At 38.2% G+C, this 25,846-nt stretch overlaps 1 protein-coding gene across 7 annotated transcripts; it reads right to left on the minus strand.

Annotated features, from left to right (window-relative positions):
- Positions 1 to 1,069: 1,069 nt before the first annotated feature.
- On the minus strand, positions 1,070 to 25,136 carry kif1ab (kinesin family member 1Ab). Of its 7 annotated transcripts, none has more exons than XM_055032640.1 (49): positions 24,776 to 25,136; positions 23,633 to 23,813; positions 21,317 to 21,390; positions 21,005 to 21,184; positions 20,788 to 20,856; positions 20,323 to 20,501; positions 20,102 to 20,213; positions 19,443 to 19,520; positions 19,263 to 19,328; positions 19,153 to 19,170; positions 18,975 to 19,053; positions 18,817 to 18,895; positions 18,485 to 18,627; positions 18,278 to 18,316; positions 16,708 to 16,838; positions 16,536 to 16,615; positions 15,940 to 16,015; positions 15,271 to 15,350; positions 15,077 to 15,183; positions 14,889 to 14,972; positions 14,517 to 14,697; positions 14,338 to 14,410; positions 14,147 to 14,237; positions 13,867 to 14,015; positions 13,475 to 13,653; positions 13,146 to 13,283; positions 12,558 to 12,676; positions 12,390 to 12,475; positions 12,110 to 12,245; positions 11,692 to 11,875; positions 11,474 to 11,564; positions 11,258 to 11,376; positions 11,094 to 11,149; positions 10,581 to 10,689; positions 10,381 to 10,447; positions 10,180 to 10,264; positions 9,967 to 10,072; positions 9,681 to 9,704; positions 9,432 to 9,546; positions 8,836 to 8,969; positions 8,680 to 8,741; positions 8,415 to 8,560; positions 7,722 to 7,910; positions 7,556 to 7,627; positions 6,383 to 6,492; positions 6,035 to 6,154; positions 5,696 to 5,888; positions 5,462 to 5,580; positions 1,070 to 4,299 (listed from the first exon to the last, which is right to left on the minus strand). In XM_055032640.1, the coding sequence occupies exons 2-49, from the start codon at positions 23,736 to 23,738 to the stop codon at positions 4,242 to 4,244; spliced, it is 5,091 nt and encodes a 1,696-aa protein (XP_054888615.1). In that variant the 5' UTR covers positions 23,739 to 23,813; positions 24,776 to 25,136; the 3' UTR covers positions 1,070 to 4,241. The 7 variants fall into 7 exon arrangements, with proteins under 7 accessions (XP_054888615.1, XP_054888618.1, XP_054888616.1 ...); XM_055032643.1 differs by having other exon boundaries at positions 16,708 to 16,907; XM_055032641.1 differs by lacking the exon at positions 18,278 to 18,316.
- Positions 25,137 to 25,846: the final 710 nt, after the last annotated feature.

Here is a 25,846-nt window from a genome sequence, read left to right on the forward strand (position 1 = left end):
AGAAAAATGGATATATTTAATATTATTCATATATTCAGCTAAAGAATTGGAAACAATTTGTCTTTGTGGGAGTCTGCTCATAACAATGTGTGGAGAGTAAAATTGTTCTTTCCTAGATTTTTGATTATAAAACAAAACTTATCTAATGCCTGAATGATTCATAGGTCACCACATTATCTTAAAAAAATAATAGATCTCAAATGGTCAGTTTTCAAAAGTGTCTGTCCCACTGTACTATTTAAAAAGAACTTCTAAATGTAAGGTACACTGCTAGATAATATTTTGAAGGGTCACAAGAAGTACTTTGAACTTGGAAAGTTGAAAAATTAACAGATGGATAGAGAATTTTGCAGAGTACTCATTAAATAATGACGCAGTTACAGAGTTTAGTTACTCTTGTCCTTTTTTTCTCTTTCACTGCATCACAATAAATTTTTTTCTATCGCTTTAAGCTTTTTTTTTTTTTCTTTTGATAGATCCGATTTACCAGCCGCTATAATTAAATTATCCAAACACGTGCTGTCACTGTAAAACAGTACAGTGTGTACAAAGGATGTAGAGACAAATACAGGAAGAGAAATATGAGAGGCGACGGCCCGTGCCTCTATCTGGGGCCTCTTTGTATCAAGCCCGGTTTTCTTACCTCTGTTAATGGCACTTCAGTGGGACTGTGTTGCAGCAGAGAACATGGTGATAATGTAATCAATAATAGAAGGCCTGCACAGAGAAAGCCTCACAAAGACTTAGCCCATGTGTCCACCTGAAAGAACAGCACAAGCTGTTATACAGCAGACGTGAGAAGAGCCATTATCCATTAACAGGGTTGATCTGTGCACCCAAACACAATCATTTAGACGTCCAATGTTTAAGACATTTTGTTTGACAAATTTTGTTATATTTATTAATATTTCAGTATTCTTTTTATTGGAGAGGGAACTTTAAGTAAAATGAACCTAATCCTAATCTGTGAACAACTATAGAAATGAAATATTTTAAAGTTTCCTGATTCTGTACCTTTAGCAATATAAACCCACAAGACTGATGAAACACACCACACACAAATTGTGCATAAGTTTCAACACTCATTTATTTATTTGTTTGCCTTATTTTATTTCTTTGACAATTGCCGTTATGTGTTCACAAACATGAGAAAGAACTCCAGAACACTCAAAAGATAAACGTGAGCACTGTGTTTAGGCTGAGACCTGCTTCTGTCAAGTGACTCTGAGCAAGAGTAAAAAAAAACCTTCCATCCCCCAATTTTAACATGAAGACCTCATCCACACTGAGCAATCAGGTACAAAACAAACCCCTCATCGCTATTCCTCACTCTGCCGGGACCCTTGACAAAGCAGGAGACAATTTGATGATACACAGAGGAAAAATGGAGTTAATACCATCTGTGTGATAAGACCCAACACGGAAATCTCAATTTATATACAAGACAGAGCCAAGAGGAAGGTTTCCAGTTAATTGTTACAAGGATCATGAATGACAATACTTTACAAGCAGCACTTCAGGAGTGGAAAGCTGTTGTCATTAGCAAGCTGTAAGGCAGGAGAGAAGGACAAAATCCAATGAAGAAAAGAGGACCAGCATGCTTTGATCCCCAACTGTGACAGATAAAGCAAGCCAGATAATGAGCAATCAACTCATATGCCATTTAAACAATTACTGCTTCAATCTCAGAACTTTTTTACATGAAAGTCTTGCACTTTTTGGACTTGAAGTAATGCAAGCTGCCTGCTTGAAAAATAAATGGTTGTTTGAACTGTGGCGGTGCTTTGTCTGTGGAAGCAAAAAGAGTTTTAATCATTTTTTTTAGGATTATGACCACAACAGAATTGAAAACAAATCATGGTTTTCAATTGAAAAGTAGGTTAATAACAATAAGACTAATAAAAATGCATTGTGCACAAGTGCAAAACAGGTCTAACAAACATTCTGTTCATACAATTTTATTAAATAAAACTTCGCCTCAGTTCCATCTATCACCAGATAACATGTAGAAAAACATACAAAATGATAATACCAAGATGTCCCAAATATTAAATGTCACACAATATGTTTGTCCAGTGCCACCATGTGATATTCTAAAACAAACAGACAGCTTTCACAGTGATAGGCTGCATTGCTCAACAGGTTGGTTGACCTGTGGCACACAGACTCACTTGTTTGCTGACTATAAGTCAAGTTTACCCACAATCTGGTCCTGAAAGGACAAAAGGAAAGCAAGAACTACAATGAAATGGACGACTGGCTGGCTGACCAGAGCTTTATTCAGAAAGATGCTTCATGTCAACCGATCATGCTTTCTCTTACATATAAATTTGTCCTTCACTGACACATTCAAAGTAATATTTTGGGCCATCTTGGTAAAATACAGGAAGGTATCATCAGCAGTAAAGAATCTCTGGACCTGAAGTTCATAGCTACAGACAGCTAATCATACTGCCCCACATTCTGTCACAAGTCTCCATCTACAATAGATTAAAAGTATTTCATCTGCAATGTTTTTCAAAAGCTAACAAGTCTACTTATAAAGGCAAAACTTTTACAGTGCTTAGGGATTCTTTGATAATATGTACCCCCAAAAACATTGACATAAATAATGAAAAAAGAAAGATTCATTTGTCACTTGTAATTAACTTCAGCATCGCTATTTAAAGTTGAGAGGGAAGAAGTAGAGAGAATGGGGTGAAGAAAAGGAGGCACTACACGGTGCAACGCACTCTAAACCAATCAAAGGTCCAAGTTTTTTACACCAAAGTATGTCATTTTAGTCTGTGTTGCAGCTCTAATTGAGAAAATAAGTGCTTTACTCTGTTTTTATTTGTGGATACTTATTTGTAGAAATAGGAAATCATGAGGTCAGTGTTCCCTAAAGAGGAAACCACTCTCAGCATCAGCATGTGAACTTACCCAAGTAAAATGGCAAACTCAATTATTTTCTTTCTCTTATTAAATATGAAGCTTTAATAAAAAGAAAACAAGCTTGGAAATTTTTTTTTTTTTTTTTTTAAACTTAAAACATAAGAAAATCTTTGTTGCTAACTCATCTTCACAGGTGCCAAAACCACATCTTATGAAGTTTAGGCTGTGATAATCTTCGTGCAGGGAAATGACAATCCTGATTTGGTTTATTATTTTCTTTGTAAGCCTCAGGGTGATATTTATCTTTTAATCAATTCTCTTTGCATTAGTAAATAAAAGTGAAATTTTCAACAAAGAAAGTGCATTGTGAAATAATGTGCCGGCTGACACATACAAGAAATAGACTGTGACACAGAACGGTGCTTTGGTTAAAATAAAACAGTAAAAAAAATGCATTAATTCAATCAAGACTATAAAGCGCCATGCAACAAAACAGTGGTCTTGTCACAAATAAATAACAGTGCAGAAAATATACAATAGCTTGAAATAAACAAAGACAAACCAAAATGCCAGGCAAGGACAAAAGTTATCTCTCCTTATAGTGAATTACTTTTGCCTTAGTTGAGCCAATGAATCCAGTTTTCACAAAATTATTTAATGAGACCACACAGGAAGAACATCCCCTTGTCCTTTCAGATACCTTCTCATGCTACTTTTGAGCTAAAATAATGAGGAACAGTCAATTTCCTCTTTGCCATCTGATGTTTCTGCAGTGAAGAATTTCATGCTGCATCAAGCAGATCCAAACTGAGGTATTTTACAGTATATGTATGACGTATATGAAGCTATCACCCCCACACTGTACACAGGTCTAAGAAATAGAGAAGAATTCAGGTTGATGCTTTCCTTTAGCCTTTCTGATGCTGTAAGTGGTAAATGTCTGGTTTACTACAAGGACCTATTTTTTTAGGAATGATAAAAGAGGAACTGGCCACACATCTTTTTACAGGAAACGGGTAGTCTTATAGATAACCTATTCCTACAAGTACATTAAAACTACTCAGCACAAGCCCCAATCGTCCATCAGAAAAAAGTTAATAATCAGATTGTTTGCGTTGTTAGTTTTCCTTGTACACTCTTCTAAAGATCGAAAGGGAGCATATCATGCAAGGTTGGAGGAGGCGACTGCAAAAACAGACCAAGGTTGGGCTCTCGACAGAGTAATCAAGTTGTTCTTGAGACAGGGCTGGTCACCATATCTATGGAAACATTTGCTATAAGGTTTGTGTTTATTAGAGGATGACGCTGACATGAGCTTTTGAGATTGTTTGTTCTTTTGCTGCTGTTCCTCAAGGCTGGTTCACCTGTTAGATCCGCTGAGCAGCCGGGAGCGACTGGACTGACTTTCTCCTGGAGAGCTTGGACCTAAAGAAAGAAAGAAAGCAGAGTGCTATATTATGTGTACCACACTGGCAAATTATGTTAAGGAATATTTCTACTGGTTAACGTCCAATTTCTACTGGTTGAACATGTGTTCAAAGAAATGTTCACGTTTTAATAAAAATGACAAAAAATGTTAGTCCTGACGAAAATGGACTTACGGTGACTTTCCATTTATTAAGGTAAATAAGGCAAAATACGGTTTCCATAAATCCTTTGTCTTTAGCTTTGGGTTTAGGTAATGGAACTAATGGACCCAGAAAGAAAACCCAAACAGATTCTCTTTCTAGCTCACTTTGAGGGACTACAAGAGGACTGAGAGCGACATTCAGACATGCTTCAGGCTGTCTGAATGTCTACAAACCAACTGTTTCTTTTTTTTCCCTAGTAGATCTAGTAGATCTAGGTTATACTAGCATCAGCACCATACAGTGGATGTTGTTCTAGAAACAGAAAGCTACTCATTTCACTAATTTATGACATCAATCTGTTGTTTAAAATAAATTTGGAAGAAACAAAGAGAAGTAGAAAGTTATTTAAAAGGAAATTGGATGCCAGGCTGTGAAAAAGTGAGAGAAAGCTAGACTTTCAGCAGATGACAGGAGTGTTAGTCAGAGGACAGTAAAGCTACTCCAATTGCATGGTCATTCTTGAAACTATGCTGGTTTTGAAAATACTGGTAGCCATTCAGAAATCTCAGGTTAAGATTAAAGTAAGGAGCCACATTCTTTCAAGAATATGCAAACACAAATTTCTGTTTTTAAAATGCTAGCTATTTTAACTGTATTTAGCTCACTAATCACCTCTTTAAGATGCTAAAAGATAGCTTAACATGGTAATTTACTTGTGAATTTGTCCTAGTTTTAATATAATAGTAAAAGTTTATTTTACAGTAATTAAATAAAATAATAATCACCATTCAAGTGATGGAGGCTTGAAGAGGCTATTTCCCATGTTGTATTTATATTCTAGGTCTTGGGGAAGAAAATGTAAAAATAGGTATAATCAGGTCAAATCAGACCAAAAAGATCTTATTGGTGCATTTCTAGAATTAACTGTTTTTAGAGTGATACATAGAAATTCTTTCAAAGAAATTGATAAACTTTCCAGTTTTAAACGGTAACTTTACTCTCGCACCATCACCTACCTGATGGTTCCAGCTAACAGAGGGTTGAAGGCATACAGCCAGTCATGCATCTCTTTGTCGTTGGCGGCCTGCAGCAGTATCCCACGATGCTCAGTGCACACCGCAAATGTGTTAGGAGTCTGCAGACGTAGCATATGTTGTCAATGGTTACTTAGGTTCATATTCTGTAACGGCCCAGCTCTGTTGCAGAAGTAAGTATGTTCATTTCATGCTTGAACAAACGTTGCCACATACCCGCAGTAATGTCTGTTTATCTTCACTGTATTCCACTTTAGCTGAGGACAGGTTGATGACAGCCCTCTCCACATTGTCCCTCTCGCTGCGGTACAGGTAGACGTAGGGTCTGCGCACGACCACATAGCGTCTCACCCAGCCACTGCTGTGGGGCTCCAAGAAATGCAGGTAGCCCTTCTTTGACACAATGGGGCTGAATGTACAAAGAAGAAAATCAATATGTGGCTACTTAGGGTTAACGTGACTCACAATAGCAACTAAATATGCTTATTGTTTAAATAAACACAAGTCAAATGTTTTTCACAGCGATACAGAATCGAAGCCTGAATATTTGCCCACCTGACACGGATCTCTTGTATGTCAGGAACAAAGGTGTATCCTCTCAGAGCTTTCTTCCTGTCCACTGGGCTGAACGGGTCCAGGTCCGGTGTCGATGCTCCTGAGCTCGGTTCAGTGAGCCTACATAAACAGCAGATTGAAAACCTAACCTACCAGCTCTAGATTGTTTTAAGATCTGTCGTTGCATATTTTATTCTAGAATAAAGGAATTCTTTCGAACAGTCAAAATAAGTCATTTGAAAAACCACATTTATAAAAATTTATCATTTTATTCAAAAAACCAACACTGAAACAAAACCTTTACATTCCTAATTGTTGAAAAAGACGATCACGACGGATTTTACTTACCGGAGATCAAAATGCCCATCGACCAATGAGGGGCAAGTAGAGGAGGGAGTAAGTGTGCTCAGGCCAGAGGAGGACGAGTCCCTCATGAGAGACGCAGACATTTCTGAAAGCTAAAATTCACCCACACACACACACACACACCCACACACACAAGGGAAAACAAGGAATCGCAACAAAGGAGGGACAAATACAGATAGAGACAAAACATATCAGCAAACATTTAAACAAGGACAACAGAGACATGCATTCAGAGAATATCTAGATCAGTTTTTTTTGTCACTTTTTTAAAGGTACATAAGAACCACCACTGGAATGTGAATCTGTATATCTAAGAGCCCCGTCTTTTAAGTATGCAGCTTTGTCATATTAGTATGTTAGTGGAAACCTCAGAGTGTGTAAAGAGGAAGGCTATTTATGGATGAAGTTAGAGGTACAGACATGGGGATGAATTAGAAAAAAGTCATGAAGACATGGTTTTATGAAACCAGAGTTAATCTTCAAATCTGACTCTGCACATTCAAGCATCTTTAACATCCCAAGACAGTAATGGCACCGTTCCAGTGGACTGCCTTGTTTATTCAGGTGACCCACGGATGTGGTTTGGTTAATGACAAAGTTCATCACAACCACATGCAAAGCGCCATGGTGTAAAAGTTCATGATAAAGATTTTGCTTGAACTACTGCTGGAAATGAGTTGCCTTATTTTTGTTTTCTGATGGTGTTGAGCACAAAACACATGGATGCGGTAAGAACCCTGACCAAAAATAATAAATATAATTCACCATTAAACAAACTAGATTGGCTTGATGAAACTGGTCACAGCAGAAGTCCAGTAATTTAACTGGGACGTCTCGCATTATAATTTATGTTGTAAAACATGCGTTACTATATTTAATCTGGCTCCTATCTCCAATAGATGCAAAATGTACTCCACGTTATTCTAGTTCACGTTATAAAATGTTCATTTAAGAGATGTAAGTATATTAACTGAAGCCAAGTCAGGTGTTAAAATGAAGAAAAATCGCTAAATATTGATATAAAGGCAAGTGTGATTGATGGATGCAAATACATTAGCTGATAATGATTGGACACTGACAGTTTTTAAAAGCTTACATATTTAGTAAAGATAAAACTCTAACGGGTCAGGTTAGAGGGCCTAGGCTGGGGCTCACCTTGCTTTCACTGGCACTGCTGCTCACCTGGCTGTACTCTCTGTTGAATGTGTGCATCAGCAGGCGCAGACACTGGGTAAAAGACAGTAGAAACACCATTTGATAAATAACAGGATGCATAAAGGCCAAAGCAAAACAGGGGGCAAACATAAGCGTTAGCAGTCACCTTAGCAGCTAGCTCCCTCTGCCTCTGGTTGGGGCTGTCAGGAGCGGGACTGCTGCTCGGACTGCTGCTGAGGACGGGGCTCTTTGCAAAGTCACAAATGTCGCTGCTCTTGTAAAGTGCATCCTGCCCTGCCTGCAGAGTTGCCTCGAGCTTTTCCCTTAGCAGGAGGTAATGCCTGGTCTTCTCCACCTAAAACCACAACAAAATAAAAAAGAAGCGAATTACAGGTGAATTTAAACAAATATTGTCTTGTAATCAACTGCTATTAACATATAAAGAAGCATTTTTTCAATATTTAAACCTAGTTACTGGGTTCATGCTCAGTTTGTGTGTTTTTATTTTAACAGGTTCTTTATTAATATACTTAGTTGCACAATATATTAAGAAAGATGAATAAGGAACAGGTACAGTTAATAAAATGTTATAATGATATAAGCTAAGAGGGATGTTCTACAAAGAATATTGACACCAAAAATATTAGTTATTATATATGTAGCAAAATACTCCCTCTTTAAAATAAAATGTGCTTAATATGTATAATTTTGCACTTCCAATTAAGCTTTTCAGTACAAAGTATTACCACAGACTGATGTTAAACAGTCGTAGAGTGTTACTAAATGTAATAGGATTAAAGAAATTTAGAAATTTTCCATTTTGCTTTTTAAAATGTTCTTAATGTGTGTTATAATCAACCTCTTGCAGTAAGCTGAGCTTCTCCAGCTCCCACTGGTGGTCAAGGATGAGGCTGTCGCTGCGGGGTCTCCAACCCGCCAGGTTCTCCTCTCCTCGCACATACGCCACAGAGGTGTCAAGAACACGCCTGCGACGACGCTGCATTCCTGACAAAGGGAATTGATAAAGAAGAGAATTTTAGTACTAAAATTGTTTTAAAAAACATATGAAAATATATATTTTTTTCTTTTGCATGAATAACTTTCTCAAGATAATCCTTCATCACCTGGACTTCCATTGTCTGCAACGTGGCTGAGAGTGACCTCATAAACTCCGGTGACACGATTACTGAGAAGGAAAAAGTCAGCATTTAAGACGTGAGTCCCAGATGCCATTTATCAGACTGTCAGGTAACCTGGACGGCTTCTCTGTGAATATGTACCTCTCTGAGGGCCTGAGGCAGCCGGTGCTGAAGAAGTTCCTGATGGATCGGGAGGCTGGAAGCTTCGTGTCACGGGAGTAAAACACCACGCAGAAATCTTTGGTGATAACTGTCGGCTGAGTGCAGTTCTCCATCTGAAGGAGTAGGATAATTAACAAAATAACTATATCAAATGCTGCTAGCCTAGAAAACCAAAATCTGGATTCACCTAAAAAGAAATTGCTATGAATATGTGACAAAAGAATTCACTGATAGCTCGCCGTCTCTTGTAACAAGTAGGCATGGAAAATATGCCTACTTGAAAAAGTCAAAATACCTACAAGCTGCATTGTTTACATTATTATAACTTTAATAATTTATACATTATTTTATCAACAATGAGAATAATTGTTAATTTTATTTTGATGAAAATATTTGCTTATATTATGCATTTTAGTTTAAAATATTTGAATGATACTTCAATTATTTAACAAAAGGTGATAATACAGAAACAATCAGTCTGTGCCTCACAAAAACCAGCTAACTAAGCCTACAACTTTTTCTGAGTAGTTCAGAAAATGTTACTGCAATGTAACATTTTAATGCCACTTTTGTACCTCTAGATAAGCTGAGAGAGTGATGTAGATCTTCTCTCCGTATGGAGTGACTCTGTTCAGAAGCAGAGAGTTGTGCATGGAGCTGTCCCAAGCCGCCTCGAATCGATAGAAGGTCCTGCAGTAAGAAAACATTTAAACATGTAACTTAATACTACTTTAAACAACAATGCAATCTGTTGTCAGCATATCTTGTTATCAAAAGGAATATTTCTAAAAAATACGTAAAAATATATATATATATAATTATACCTATGATCAACGCCCAATGAAACGCTGCCGTTAAAGAAAAAAAAAGAGAAAATAGGGTATAAATTAAAAACTGTGTAGTTGCAGCTGTTAAGAGATAAAACGCAGCAAATTTGGCAAATTAGCAAAAGCCACATGTTTATAACAATGCACAGTGTTATGTTGACAAAGATAAGAATAAAAAGCAGCCCATTTGTTTTGAAGAAATGTGTCGTTGAATATTAAAATACCAAAGATGAATTAAAATATAAAGAAATTGTTATGTGGGGAGAAAAAAACACAGTCATACTTGTCATCATGTTTTGGCCAGAAGTACCCAGAGGAGAGAATGTTGAGGGAAAGGATGTTGGGGTCAATGATGGTCTCATCAGCTTCTGGTGTGTTTCGAATGCGACCTGTAATGACGAATCAAGATGAGGCTCTTTGCTTTAAAACCTTTTTTTGCTGATTTGTTTATTGAAGCCTTTTTAAATAAACTAATCTGAGCAGAGATGCTACTCACCGATAACAAGCTCCTTCACCTCCTTCCACTCGATGTCATTTCCTGTTTCATGGGCAATGGTAACTCTGATCCTTCTCTGTATGCCCTGTGGAGTCAAAGAAAGATAGATGGTTGTCTCAGTTATGAAAGTCAACTTATAAATACAAAAACATGTATTTTTGAAGGTGGAGATATAAAGAAATATACAGAAATTGATCAAACCTGATGTAAAAGGAAAGTCCCATGGCACGGCATGCCGCCTCTGTGGTCAACAACAGCTGGGATGTAGCTGGAAACAGAACAAAATCAACAAAATACATTCTAGCAGGTGCATTTACCAGTGAATGATACATTTTTTAGCTAATTCTTTATTTGACTGAAATTTCAGTGTTCAAGAGGCACCATAAATTAACAGGACTCACTCTCCATTAGCTTCCAGCTCACAGATCTCAAAGAAGACCATAAGGTCATATTTGGCATGACAAGGTCCAGCAGTGGAGCGAGTCAGCATGCTGAGCTTTGTGGCTGGCACTAAGAGAGAAAAAAAAACAACAATCTTTTGTTGATACAAATGAACTAACAGCTGGTTTGAAACCAATGGCAGACTGCAGTTTTGCAGCAAAACCAACAGGTCATAATAAGAAACTCGTCCCCATCAATACCAAGAAAAAGATTTTTAAAAAGACAGGAAGTAAATTGGGTCATATATTCTGTTCCTTGATACAATTCAATATTAGCTTTTAGCGAGTTTAAACTGATGTCAATTCATAATCCCAGGCCGAAAAAATAGATGTTTGATATTTTTGCTCAAGTTGAACAAGATCTGAGACTCTAAGAGATTTTATGCTGCATGTCAAATAACTCATAATTAAAAAATATGCTACTCCAGACAAATTAATGTTATTTTATATTCTCTAATGATAATTTCTACTGACCTGGTTTGGATAATGGCATCACCCGTGGAAACTGCCTCCTGGAGGGTCTCAGAGGACTGAAAATTAAAAAAAGAGGAAGCGATCTATCAAATGTACTGTATTCTCGCAGCAATATCACATCCTGATTTGTAATTGTAGAAGTAGATGTCAAATTCCCTACAGACCTGATCAAATCTTTGCATAATGGAGGGAAAGGCTGTTTCTGATAGTGTCCGAACACCTCAAAGACGATGGGCTGAGTCTTAATGTACTCCAAGAATGACTTGGTCACTTCCACCTTGATCTAACAAAGAGAGGAAGTAAAATTCAAGTAGACTCGACAGGCAGTGGCTCATTTTCAGAAGTTTAGGTTGTGGGTCCCACCGTTGTTGGCTGCTTACATTTTGTACATGATAGAATCCGAGCGGAGGCCCTCTGCCAGTGTTTTTCAGTGGCTCAGTTGAAAAAGCTTCATCGTGACGATGGATGAAGCTGAAACAGTGAAACCACATATTTTTTCTATCAGATACACACTTAGTTATATCTATTATCAGTCACTGAAAGCAGGAATTCATAGTTGTTTTAGAAAAACATCCATTGAGGTCACCATTAAACTCACTTAAACTGGCAGAAAATGTCAGCATATTCTGCTGAGATGCTGGAGGCCTGAAGGACGGTGACTCTGAAGGTGAAGGTGCTGCCGACCTTCAGGTGTGACAGAGCTTTTTCTGGAGACAGCTCCAGTGGAAGGTCCAGACCCAGACCTAAACTTTTCACAGGGCTGCAAGGAGGCTCCAGAGTGGCTGCATGATGCACAGATGGTTATAATTAAAGTTCAAGAGGCCAATCTTAAGTTTGACTCTAACAAAGGTAGAAACACCAAAATGCTTTCATGCTATTAGTTATTTTATTGTTTACCTTAATAAAATACCATTAAAATCAGACTTTGTCACTTTGGGAGTCTGGTAAAAATGTTAACATTTGAACAAAGTTTATATTCAAGGATTTTGGACAGACAAAATCTGCGGATAGCTCACCTGCACAGGTGTTGTTGTTAACCTCATCCGCTGAGATTCCTATCTCGACGTTTTGTCCTTCTCCCTCCACGATTCTGAGCTCCTCTTGGGAGGTGCTGGAGTGTGACAAACCTCCAGGACACGACTCACTCTGAAACTAAACCAAGGTAAAACTGATATAGGTTTTCCCTTTTTTATATTTTGAACACTCACGGTCAAAAGCGTGCAGCTTCAGGTATCAGATATTTACGTCAAGTAATGGTCTCTTTTGAAGTACAACATGAGAAATCATCTCAAATACCTTCTCAAATTGGTTGTCTTCAAAGGAGATCTTGGCAGTGCCTGACTGTCTCACTCCAGATCCATAATCAGGGGCCTCCTCATCAGCTTCGAGACCAAACACACCACTAGTTGAAAATCATTTCAGAAATATGTAGCTAATTTTGCTTATTACAAATTTTCTGTGTACCTGATATGGCCTGAACAGCAACCCTGAGGAAACCTTTGACCTCTCCTTTCTCACTGACGATGGCCACGCGATGCACCAGAGGCACCGGATACAGCAGATTACTCAGGTACACAAAAGCCCTGAAGAGAGGAGTGATGACAGATTTTTGGTCTTTGAAGTAGAAACAAAATCGATTCATCGGATAAAGAAATGGGCAAATGTGAATCTGTTGACAATTGTTTTGATTAACCAATTACCAATCAGATAAAGTAAAATTTGCTTAATAGGAGATTATTTGTTTTATATACATAAAAAAATTAGATGCAGGTGAAGCTCTATGTTGCTTATGATAGAACATATTTATCGACAAGAAAGAGTGTTTTATCTCAAATGCAAAATGTATTTTTTTTGTACAGTTTTGGCTTAATAACTGCTCTGAGTGTGTTTTTCTTTTACCAAGAGGCCTTCTTTGAGTCTATATGCTCCAGTTAATAGTTAATCTATCACTCAATTTGTTGATGATTATTTCAGTAATCAATTTATCATGAGTAATTGGATTAATGATTTCATCCCTAATAGAGTATAATAATTATTTGTAAGATAACTAACCTGCCAACCAGACGGAACCAGGGGAAGCGATCGTAGAAGGGGTCTCCTCCGGTCAAGGCGTGGTCACAGTCCTCCACCGTGCTGCTGGGCAGCTCTGCAGCTCGGTCATACATCTCTCTCATCAGGTCCAGCCTCTGCCTGCAGGGGGCAGCATAAATTATAAGAAATCAGCTTTTTGCTCAGTGATGTCACTTTTGGTAAACATTTTTGTTAGAAGAAAAAAAGAACGGCTTTAACTTCAGGAGCAGTTACTGTTAAAGAAGAATAACTGGGGAGGTCCCTGGCATGGAAATGCTTATCAAACTATTCTAATTACTATGTTTTGCTACCTGAGCTTTTCCAAAGTCCAGTAGTGCGTGGCTCCATTCTTCTGATCCTGCACTTCAACGGCTACTATTGTTCGAGGGAAAGGTCGCCTCTCTCGTTCCTTAGCCACACTGGGAGGCAGCAGGTCAGGTGGGAGCGGAGAGTAAAGAGTGTCTGTCAGCAGGACGAATTGGAACTGCACCTGTAAACACACCACAAAATGAACTCACAATTCACATACTGTCAAATAATTTCAGAAACCCTGAGGAAACCTATTTTTGGCCACCCTATTTTAGAATAAATTAGCCCCGGAACTCAAACTCTGGCCATGGACGATGTGCAGGCAAATTTTACTTAAGACACCAAGAAGTGTGAAAAAATATGGCACAGTTACACAAAATGATGAATAACAAACCTTTTTCTTTAGTTCTACACTAATAGCATTTGCCTCTTTGAGGAAGATGGCATTTCCCCAGAGCAGATCTCTGAGGGAGGTGAACTGGTAGAACCGCCACTTTCTGAAAGCCCAGAGGGCCAGTTCAGTTTCACGCTTCGTCCACGGCACTGTAGACAAATACAGAAGAAAAACAAGGGTCGACTTTGATCAAAAAAACGCCTGACAGTGGGGTGACTATATTGTCACCCCAATGTGAGTGACAATATGTGAGTCTAGCTGTATCTAAAAACATCATCACCTTCCTCCTCAGGCTCCTCCTCTTCCTCAGGTGATTCCAGGTACCGAGAGTCTACTTGTTTCCGAAGGGCCTCCAGTTTACTCTCATAGTCCTAGAAGGCATTGATCAATTACCTTGTATGAATACTGAATACGGCAGAATCTGGAATCAAGAGGAAGTTCAAGTTTTTGTGGATCGGAGTTTTTACCCACCAGCCTCTGCTGCTCAAGCAGGTTACTGGCTTCTTCTCTTTCTTTGCGGTATTGGTCTTCAAGCTCCTGAAGCCTTGAGGATTCAATTTCAGACAGAGACTCAGGAGATTAAAAGATATTCTACAAAGTGCTGCACGGAACAAACAATGTTGCAGCAACAGATGATCATTCAAACTCACCTCTGCTCCATCTCCTGCTTCATGTCTATGCCTTGCTTCTCGAGCAGCTCCCTCTGAGCGAAGGCCCAGTCCACGGGTTCCACCGGTGTCTCCGCACACGGCGTTCTCTCCCGCTCCAGGCGGGCCTGCTCCGGGTCGTTGAAGCGAAACACGTGGCTTTTACCCATGATGATGCGGTTCCCTTGAAAAGAAATTCACATGAATGCGTGAAATTTCCAACATCTAAAACAAATTTATCACTGTCTTCATCACTGTAGGATTTCATCACTCCTGATTTTTTTATCCCACCAGCAATTTTCATTGAAGTAAGGTAGTAATTTTGAATTGTTTTGGTCATTATATTTAATCACAATAACAACAATGGATTCTCACCAGATCGCAAAACAGTGGGCGAGGTCACTCTCTTCCCGTTGACATATGTCTCTGACCCCTCACATGGTTCAAGGATGACGCATCCTGGTCCAGAAGACAATTCATATCATCCGTTTTAAAACTTTAACAAAACAGCTGAAATACATATTTTCATTAAGCATTTTCGTACATGGTTATTAGCTTTTTACCTTCTCCCTGAGGGCCCGTTGTGCTGCTGAAGGTACAGTGCTCATCTTTAATGAAGTGGCCGCTAAGAACAATGTCTTGTCGAGTTTTGGCGTTTTCGCGACCAACTCTGAAGGAGGGTAAAGTCATTAAAAATGTGGAAACTGCTACAAACAGAGCTAATTCAATGTAAGAATGAGTATGCGTGAAGTTTTACTTGGTAATGCCATCTTTGATGTAGTAGAGCAGACACTCAGACATTAGCGGATCCTCATTGAGGTTCACCAGATGAGGGGTCTGCAACAGAGCCACGTTTGAGCATCAACAGATTTTATACGTTTTGTGAGATGTTTTCATTCCTCTGTCTTCAGGGAAAGACCCAATAATGGCTTATTCTTAGTTTTCAAGAAAAATAAAAATCTCTTTCAGAGGTTTGTTACATGATCACAAAATATGGAATTATAAATGAGACAAGTCTGTGGTTTTGGTTAAAGTATCCAATCAACATTTTAATTTCTAAAAATCTAAATTTTCTGACAATTACTTTTAAATTAGGATTTGAAAAGCAAACCTTATTACATCAAAACCATTGATTTTAAGCATTCAAGTATTTCTGTAATATTTACCATTTTAACAGTTAACAATTTCCTTTTATAAGATAAATATTTAAGATGTTAATAACATATACAATTAATATATTTCTTTTGCCTGTTAAATAAACATACTCAAACAAAATTAAATTATTTTTCTTAGTGTGAGATTATTCTGCTGCAAAATGAAATTATAAGCTTTTTAACACAGTTTTACACAGTTGCCATTAAGTATAAGGAGCAATATTTATATGCTGCATTGAGATTTCATTAGTTACCTTTGACAAATATCTTACCTTCTTGGGAGAAAAGACACCAACAGTTCCCCCATCTTCTCTCATAGCAACACCCATCTCAGCCAGCAGAGCCTCTCTGCAGCAAGCAAACAAATTTTAAACTATTAAAATGAGTTTCAAATGATATATCAATACATCTATTACTGAGACATGTTGGATGTTGGGTGAAATATTTTCATTCTACAAATATTAACCTTTCAACTTCTGCTGTATGAAGCTGAAAATGTTCATAAGAAAATGTACAGAAATACAATAAACAAAGAACATTTATTTGCTATTATCATTTTCCAATGAATGTTTAAATGATTACAAGAATATCAGATCAATGACAAACTCAGCATTATGATCTGCTATTATTCTGCTCATTATAAATATGGTAAAACTGCAGTTGCAGAAGAGGAAGTAATCATTATCCAGGTAAATTATCATAAACTAAAGGAGTGAGCAGACCTAAACATTAACAATATGATTTATGTATTCTATCCTAAGATGACATGAGCATTTCTATAGAAATGAGAATAACTCATAGAGGTATTATGGGATGACTGAGCACCGGGGAGGATGGGATATGATTACAGCTAATCTTTCAGACAAACCTCTCCATGCGAATTGCCTCAGTACGGCGCAGCTTCTCTTCCCAAGTCTCATTAAGCTCTGCAATGATTTTCTCTGTTTCCTGAATGTAAAAGAAAAACGATTTATTATGAAAATAGTCTAAACAGACATAACTCCAACTCTCTATTTTAGTTTTGCTTTCAACCCATGTACCTTGAGTCTTTCGATCGCCTCCTCGCTGGCCGGGCTGAAGATGCGGTCGTGAAGGTTGCTGATGGAGCCAGCCCGGCTGGACAGGGCAGAGAGCGAGGGGGAGGGACTCATTCCTGTCATGGCGTTGGTCACTGTGGAGAGATCACCCCTTTGATTGACAGCCTGGCGATTGTTCACAAAGTTCTTGTAATCGCACAGATCTGTCAGAGAGAGAGGCAGTGCATGGAAGAGCGCGAGGAAGAACGAACAAGAACGAGGACAGAAGGTGGGAGCGAGTGCCAGATGTTTGAGGAATGAGAGGGACACGCAGAGACAAAATCAGGGACCAATAGGAAGGAGTACAAAAAAAAGAGAGAGAGAAGAGCTCAAATAACTGACCCAAGAAGCAAAGCTGTTTTGCTTATCAAAGCTGATCCAGACAATGAGAAAAGATCAACTCAGAAAAAAAGGTATAAAACATCAGAGAAACTGAATGTGAAAAAACTGAATATACACAGTCAACAAGCTGACAAGCACTGACAAACATAAACAAAAACCATACAGTCATGTTTTCAAGGCATACAGATCAAATGCATGTGATACATAAACCAAAAATTGTTTGTTTCAGCTTTTCATTGAAGCTTTTCTGAAGCATGGCTCTTGAATTTGCAAGCCTCTTCACTTCTAAGATCTCCACAGGATGCAGATCTAGTCATCCAACACATCACCTTTCCATTCGGTGAAAAATGGTGAAAAAGCCTTAGAAGGCCATTTTAAACTGTGGCACTCTTGGTTAGTATCTGTTCCTGCGAACACCTAGCAGGACACACTGAAATGTCAACATCTGAGGGTGTACTGATCTCCAAATGTTAATCATTTAACATGAAAAATAAAATAAATTAGTTATTTTGGTTTTGTAGGAATTTAGACTGACAGAGGAAAGCCCCACAGAAAGGATTGATACTAAGAGTTTTGATTAGATTACTTTGTCAAGTTAATATTATTAACTGTGATGTATTATTGGAGATTTTTACAAAATAGACCAACATAGGATTGTGCGAAATTCTGAAGTGCAAAAAAAATTATTAATTATCAGAAAAGATTAGTGAGAATTTGATTTAATTTTATTTTTTTACAGTTCTGCTAAGGGTCTAATTATTTATTAGAATTAAAACTTCAATGTTGTGCTTTCAGGGCATCTTTTTTCTGTGCCTGTATTCAAAGTAACAGACAAGTTTAACCAAGAGGTCCCAAAGCATTGCATGCCTTAGTAAAGACATGCATAAATAGCTGGTCAGGCGTCATGTTGCTCAATGTTGTGACATCTCCAATTGGAAAAAAAAAGTTAAATCTCTATAATAAATAATGGGGGTAAAAATGGAGGCCATTTTGCAAAATTTATGAGAACAAACATTACAACAACAAGATGTACATTTTACAACTGCTCTGAATAAATTTTATTTGTTTGGTGTTTTGTGTGACGTCACAAATACTTTCTTGGGATTGTAAGTTTTGTCTCTGGAGTGGTAGGAAGCTTTTTTAAAAAATGTCTTTTAGATGCAAAGCGCAGGCTTGCTAAAGTTAAACACACATTTCAAACCAGTGATGGCAGGAACGGTGCCTCGATACGCTAACAGGACAGAGGAGAAGAGAGACTGTGTCAAAAACAGCCACGTTCCAACTTAATCCCCGGTGTTCAGTGAATAAAGGGAGACAAAAGCCCCGCACAGAGGCGCCCAGCTCAAAGTATGTGCATTTTCTATCATTGGATTTTAGTGTTTCCGTGTGTGAGACTCACTCTCGATGATGTCGCCCAGGCCCTGCGCGTACAGCAAGTCTTTGAGGCGAGCAACCTCCTCTTTCAGCTCACGGACCAGGCGGTTGTTGGGATCCTCGTTGATCACGGCGTTGCAGCGGATCTGTTTGGCCCGATCAGCATACCTGACAGAACAGAGGCCATCAACACCAATGATCTTTGCTCAACTTAGACCTTAGCTATGGATCACATACCCAATAACAGTTAGTCAAAATCCTGAACAGAGGAAAAGTAAAGCTGCAATTGATTTCAGAAAATCAGGTTTGGGTTTGGGTTGCAACTTTTGTTGTCAATCAAAATGAGTTTTTTCTCACCGAAGAGTACTTAGAGTTTCATCATAATTAATATCTGCAGGACTGAGAGCTGCCACCATGGCTGTGCGAGAGTTTCCTCCTGAAACAAAAAATATTATGAAATTGTATCAACACAGAAAATGATTGTACTCTGACAAAAACAAATGAAGGAACATTACCTAAGTTCTCCCTCAGGAGCCAAGTCAGAACTGAATCTCGGTAAGGAATAAAACTCTCCACTTTCTTCTTTTTCTTGTTCTGTTTAGAGAACAAAATATTTGTTGTGGTTTATTACAAGGAATAACTTTTATTTTTACTTTATTATGAAACACATGTTTTCTTAGTGAAACAACAAACCTTATTTGGAGCCGAATCCTATGAATTTAAAAGGAGATATAAGTCTTTTTTTATTTGAACAGAAAACAATAAACCAGCAACAAAATGTTAGCATCATGTAGGAATCTCACCAGTTCAGCTAAAGCAGAAATGACTTTTCCAAGTGTGGTAAGAGATTTGTTTATGTTTGCACCTTCCTACAAAAACCACACAAGCAGGAATAAGCATGTTAGACACTTGAAGCACTTTCTGTGATTTCTTCTAAGCAAGGTCCTGCATAGAAAATTGTTATAAAAACAACATCCTCCCACCTTCAGTCGCGTCCCTTTAGCTCCAGTTGAATCAGCTCTCTCGCTGCCGGCCAAGTCTACCAGACTTATCTTGCTGACCTATCAGATAATCAAATACAACCACAATTAAAAATGTTGGAAGAAAACTGTTCATCATGGATGATTTGTGTGGTGTCCCCAAGGCGTTAGCACTACAAAGCTATTTTAAGTACAAAAATGGTGTTTGCAATATGACATATTGCATATTAAAGTTTACACTATTTGCAAATGACAAACATCTTTTTTGTTGTTGTTTGTTTGGGGAATTCAATGGATTAACTCAACACAACTTTAGAAATGCACAAACATTTTAACATGATTTGAAAGAAATTACCTATCCTTGATTTTAAGGCAAACTGAAATTATGTTGTGCAGGCAAAATAAAAGGGATTCAGAGCTGAATACATACCATTCATCGATATACATATTTGTTGGTGTAATTAATGCAAAATAATCTGGAGATATTGTACAAACATAAAATGTGCACAAAATAAAGTTTCGAGAACTACTACAAGACTATGAAATACACACATTTGTACATGTGTTGACTGATTTACTGTGTTTTGCAGAGGTTTCTGGCTGACATTAATGCATTTATACTTAAACGATTTGCAGAACATGGAAAGATTCTGGGTCTAAACCTTTTCTGAAGTGTTCTCTGTCTCCATGTCATGTTTCTTCTGTGTGAAGATGATGTTAAAGACAGCATGAGAGCGACTGCTGGTCTCATTCATGTTGGTGGCAGCCACAGTCCTGAAAAAGGGAGATTGTTGGTGGTATTTCTGTCACTTTTATGGATCCATCAGCTGTTCAGCACTAAATATGGTAACAACTGGCGACGACTCAGCCTCCCAGTCGTTACCTGGCCTTGTTTCCGGAGTCCATCAGGTCCTGAATGTCATTGTATGAAGTCACTGCCAACTTAGACAGATCTTCAACGTACGGTCCTAACAGGGGGTGCTCTCGCACACGCAGGTTTCCTTTGTTCTTAGGGTTCAGCAGGTCGCGCACACGCTCACAGTAAATCTCCATGTAGCTTACCTAAGACCAGAGGAAAGGAGAAACTATGAATGCAATTATTTGTTTTTGACAAATAACACAAGTAATTTAGCAAAATATTTCACTTTTCTCACCTTGAATGAATCTAAAAGAAAATACTTTGCACTTATACACACTCTGTGTATAAGGGCATTAGCACAATAGTTTGATTTTATGTTCACTGTTTTGCTTCATTAAAACTAAATCCAATGTTTTAAAAACTGCCAAAGGTTTTAAGTCTGGTAATTAATAAATAAGAGGAATTCATTAAGGGTTTGGCATCACTCACCTCCACAGAGTAAGACATGCTGTTGTCATTATTGCTGTCATTGATCTTAGTGAAAAGGTCCTCACACAGCTAGAAGACAGAAAAGCAAAGTGTGTCAGTACAAAGATCGTAGAGGTTTCCAAGGTTCAATCAAATGACAGAGCTGAATCCTAATTATTGTGCTTTACCACCTATGAACTTGGGTTGTATAAATAGCCATAAATGTATTCCTAATTACCAGAGGTATAATCCCCTGCTGGTCTTTTTCCTGTCTTCCCATCATGGTGTAACTTTTGCCAGCTCCTGTCTGTCCATATGCAAATATGCACACATTATAGCCTTCAAAAGCGTGGAGCAGCATCTCCTCCCCAATGTCCCTGTACACCTGCATCTGAGACGCATAGTTGATGTCCTCAGGCTGCCGACAAAATGGAGACAGAGGAAATCAAGAAAGCAGACAAGTTAAAACGCTGTTGATATTTTAATTGACTATGTATTAATTTCACTGCTGCAGATGGATTCAAACAGTGGAAGCAGTGAAACAACTCACCGTAGTGTGTGACCAGTATGAGAAGTCAAAGTTGAAGCTCTTGTTTTCTTTTGGCTGTTTTGGGTTCAGGATAGCTAAAAAAAAAACAGCAAAGCAGGTTAGTAAGATGCATACAAATCGGTTTAAGTTTCTTTCATTTATCAAACATTTCACTTTACATAAGCAGTATTATGAAAAAGTTAAATGATTTAAAGTAAAGCTGACTATAAATCTAATAAAACAAATCAGCTCTCTTTCACAATCGTTGTGCTCTTGCCTCTGATAAACTCCTCTAAAAATTCCTTGCTCACATGACATGATCTTATCATTTTGGGTTGTAATGCTCAAACATAATCTAAGCCACTCGTGTGGCCCCAAAATACAAATATTCAATCTAGGTCTATGTTATCCATAATTCACCAGTCAAAGGTTAATAAACACAAGAAAGAAGGAGAAAAAGAAAGAAGGAAAAAAAGAAAAAAAGGGATGAAAGAATGAAAGAAAGAAGAAGGAATGAAAGAATGAAAGGAAGAAAGGATTAAATTTACCAGAAGTGACAGTCTATTTCTATCACAAAAGTGCAAAAGCAAAGATTTATATGAGTTTTATCTGCCTTGTAATTAAAAAATTAATTTAAGTTGTTAGTTCTCTATTTATTTTGCATAAAATGTCAAGGAGGCACAGCATGTTCACTTCATTTTGTTAGAAGAGAGAAGGTGAATCATGAACTGAGGTGCTCTTTTGTCAGTGAATTGAATCCAGTCTAACACACTCTATGGCGAAGCTTAATATAGCACAAACACTGCCCCCAAAACTGTGCACTCAGCTGAAAGACACACAATGCTGATGATAAACATTAGGGAGGACATGGCTGTAAGCACTTGCATTATAAAAAGGGCAAATTTCAGCGTTAGCTGTCATGAGCATCAGAGTCTTCTGTCTTTAATAAGGCAAATTAAAGCCTCAAAAAAGCCACAAAAGGCTGAGTCTCTCCTTCTTTCACAAACACATTTTAGATCATCTGATTGTTGACCTGACCAGAAGAACAATGTCCTTTTTTTCCCCAATCCTGGTAGCATGCATGATGAGAGCAGAGAAATGCTGCTGCCACTGCATCCTACACACACAGTGTCGCGCCTCAGGACTGACTGAAGCTTTTGTTTGTTTCTGCAGCTGCCAAGATGGTGCCAACCTCGCTGCCCTGTGATGTGTAGCTGCAGCGCAGAGCTGCCTACAAGACAAATAGCTGAGGTGAAATGCTTGACTGAGCTCAATGTAGGTCAGAGGAATGTCATCAAGTCAGCGAGAGAGCATCTCCAGTGTCTCGGATTTTGTGAACTGAAGCCATTGGTGATATCAGACTTACTTTTTATTATATTTCTGAATCACACAATCTGTAAGCATTCACAGTACTAGACAGGAGTGTTTAATTTTTCTTCTGATTTTATGTTCTAGTTACAATTAAATGCTTTATATCATCCAACAAATTCAAAATGCATTTCAATTGATAATATATATGTTGGTTCAAATACAAATATTTATCCAACTTCAGATTGTAAGAATTTTTAAATTTCATTTTAATGACACCAGACATTATATGGATTTATCTTTGATTACTATTAAATATAAAATCAAAACAGTTTGGGAAAATAGCACAACTTCTATGTCTAAAAACACCTTTTAGACATACAAACTCTAAAAGAGGAAGAAGGTCTATTCTTTCATCTTGTCTGTACATTTAATTAATTATGTCTCATTGATGTTTTTGCATACCAATTTGTCCAAGGTAAAAATGATCATGGTATGGATAAAGTGGTAGCTGAAGACCAGGTCAAAGACAGTGATCCAGTTTGTTTGGTAGAGAAAAACCTAGAAGGAGCTTCATAATTCCTCACAAGCTGCCATTCTGCCATTTTGAGTCAGAATTCACTAATCCTCTTCCACAGGAACAAAATATGAAATAATCAGATGGACTAAGATCATAATAAGATATTTCTCTTAAAAACTTTGGTCTGCTACCTGATAACCAGTTAACTTTAACTCAGGTATCGCATGCTGAGTCAAACTGTTGATTCAACTGTTTTGATAAATTAATCCAGATTCGGTGAATTTTTGAATGAACATTAGATTTGCAAAATAAACTATATTTAGTTGCTGGGTTTTCAGTTCAACAATTATTATAGTGTACAAGTTATTAGGAATAATGATTATCCTCCATGTTTCATTGACGTTAAAATAAATGATACAGATCAGTAAATGTGGAGCTAAGTTAAACAGAAACACGCAGAAATGTACTTTTTATTGAAAAGTCTTCATATCAAATGACGTTACACTTACTCGTGGTGTTCCCTGACATCTGAATGATGCATTTGCTCTCCTTTCCAATCTCCCTGGAGTTAAAGGGTCGGACCCTCACCGCCACCTTCACTGAAGCCCCCGCCATCTCTCAGGTGGGCTTGCGTGTGTGTGTCAATGAAAGAGCTGGATATCTGTTTGGCTATAGACACACACCAGTCACCTGCACAGGTACAAAACAACAGGAATTGTGTTATTTCTAGAAAATATTCATATCAAGCAGTTAAACCGTATTAACAGATGGCTGGGATTGAATTGCATAAGTGAGACGAAAGCTCTGTTAGCCACAAATTGCTAACTGACACATGATTCTCCACCGTTAGGCAGCCAGATGATCCCCACTGGGACAGAAATGCACGGCTTCTAAAACACTCTGTTTAAATGGCTGGGTCATTATTTGGCAGAGAGCTCAACAGCATCAGCTCTGCTGTCGTACAATAAAATGGCTGCTTCTTTGGGCTCCATCCCCACCAAGACTCAGGCCCTTGTTATGAAACTGTACCATCAAAAATGGTTTTCACATCCCAAAATACATCCTTATCATTACCTTATATTTGACTGTTATCATTATCTACACATTATTTACACATTTTTGTGCCTCTCCTCCCCAAAACAAATGTTGAACAATAATGTTGTAAGCTATCGATCAAAAATTAAAACAAAAAAGGTGACAATAATTAAAAAAAAAAACTATAGGACGCTAGAATGTGATATATCTGATATTTTGAGATCATTACTTATTAGAAAAACGAGCAAATCTATCCATGTAAATATCGTCTCATCCATCTTGCTTTGCCGCACCTCAGAGAGAGGCCGCGTAAACATGGACTCAGCTCAGACACCAAACCATCCGGCACTGCGTCAGAAAGGAGGTCACATCATTACAGAGGAGTTCTTTTTGTTGTTATTATTATTATTATTGTTGTTGCTGTTGTTGCTCTAATATGGGTTGATGTCATATTTATCTTTGGCGTTAGTCGTTTATAAAGGCCAGCCATCCTAACGCAGCGTCTCGTATATAAAAAGCTCGCGAAATCGTCAACATTCACAGAACACAGAAGTGGAAAAAACATCCCGATGAGCTCTAATAACAAATATAAAGATATTATGAGGACAGTGGTTTACCTCAGCAACTCCGACTCGACAACAACGCACGGGATGAATCCATTCAAAAAAGGCGTCGGGATCCTCCGGTGGCTCTTCCGTGAATTTCGCCTGTGGTCTGTGTTTTCGCTCAGTCTTCGCTAACCTACAGCATCACTTCCCTCAGCGCATCCATACATGGAGAATCCGCCGGGGAAGCGGGGAGAGGGGAGTCTGCCTCAGCCTCAGCAGCGGTCGCGGTGCCGGGTGGGCTGAACGCAGCGGTGCGTCAGACAGAGAGAGGGGAGCAGCCGGGATGGGGAGGAGGAGGAAAAAGCGGATCCAAACGCATAAACAGGAGGATGGAGTGCGCCGTCACTCCGTTGCTCCGTTGGTGCTGCAAATGGCGGCGCAGCTGTGCCAGGGATGCTGGGAGGGGCTGATGAGATCAGCATCAGCATCATCAGCGCGCAAAGAGAGAGGAGGGGAAATGAGCCGCCACAAATTGCGTTCCCAAATTGCATTCCCTTCGCATGCAAAGCTGCTCCATCTCACTGTGTATCTAATTTCATTCTGCATTCGGAGGTTTTGTCTTTTGTTGCTAAAAAGAATTCACTGGAACTAGAGTGCTGACAAAAAAAAACATTTACAGAAACATCTGTTTTGACATTATCACCAAATCCAGACCAACCTATCGCGTTATGAAACAATTAAAGTGCTTTCGAACCGTAACATATCAGCTCCTATCAATAATTTTCGATAAATCACGATGAGAAATTCTTGTCTTTGCAGAATTGTACAAATTTCAGTCACATATAGGACGATTGTTGAGCATGAACACTTCCTCTAAGTTCATGCAATAGTGTTTCAACTGCGTCAAAGTCCAGACTTTGACAAGACAAAACCTCGTTCAGTTGCTTTGTTTTTTGTTTCCTTTTGTTTCCTTTTCATTTCAGTCAAACGTATAAGGACTGGCTGCATGACAAGAGCGCTGAAACTTTGATGTCCATTCTCTTTTACAAACTTATAGAGCAACCTTCTATCCGACATTCATTTAACCACAAAGGCTAAACAATGTCATGGTAGGCCTATAAGTAATTCAGGTAAATCCGC

The sequence above is a fragment of the Poeciliopsis prolifica genome, unplaced genomic scaffold, assembly GCF_027474105.1.
Source record: "Poeciliopsis prolifica strain line A6 unplaced genomic scaffold, Auburn_PproV2 SCAFFOLD008, whole genome shotgun sequence".
NCBI classification, from domain to species: Eukaryota; Metazoa; Chordata; class Actinopteri; order Cyprinodontiformes; family Poeciliidae; genus Poeciliopsis; species Poeciliopsis prolifica.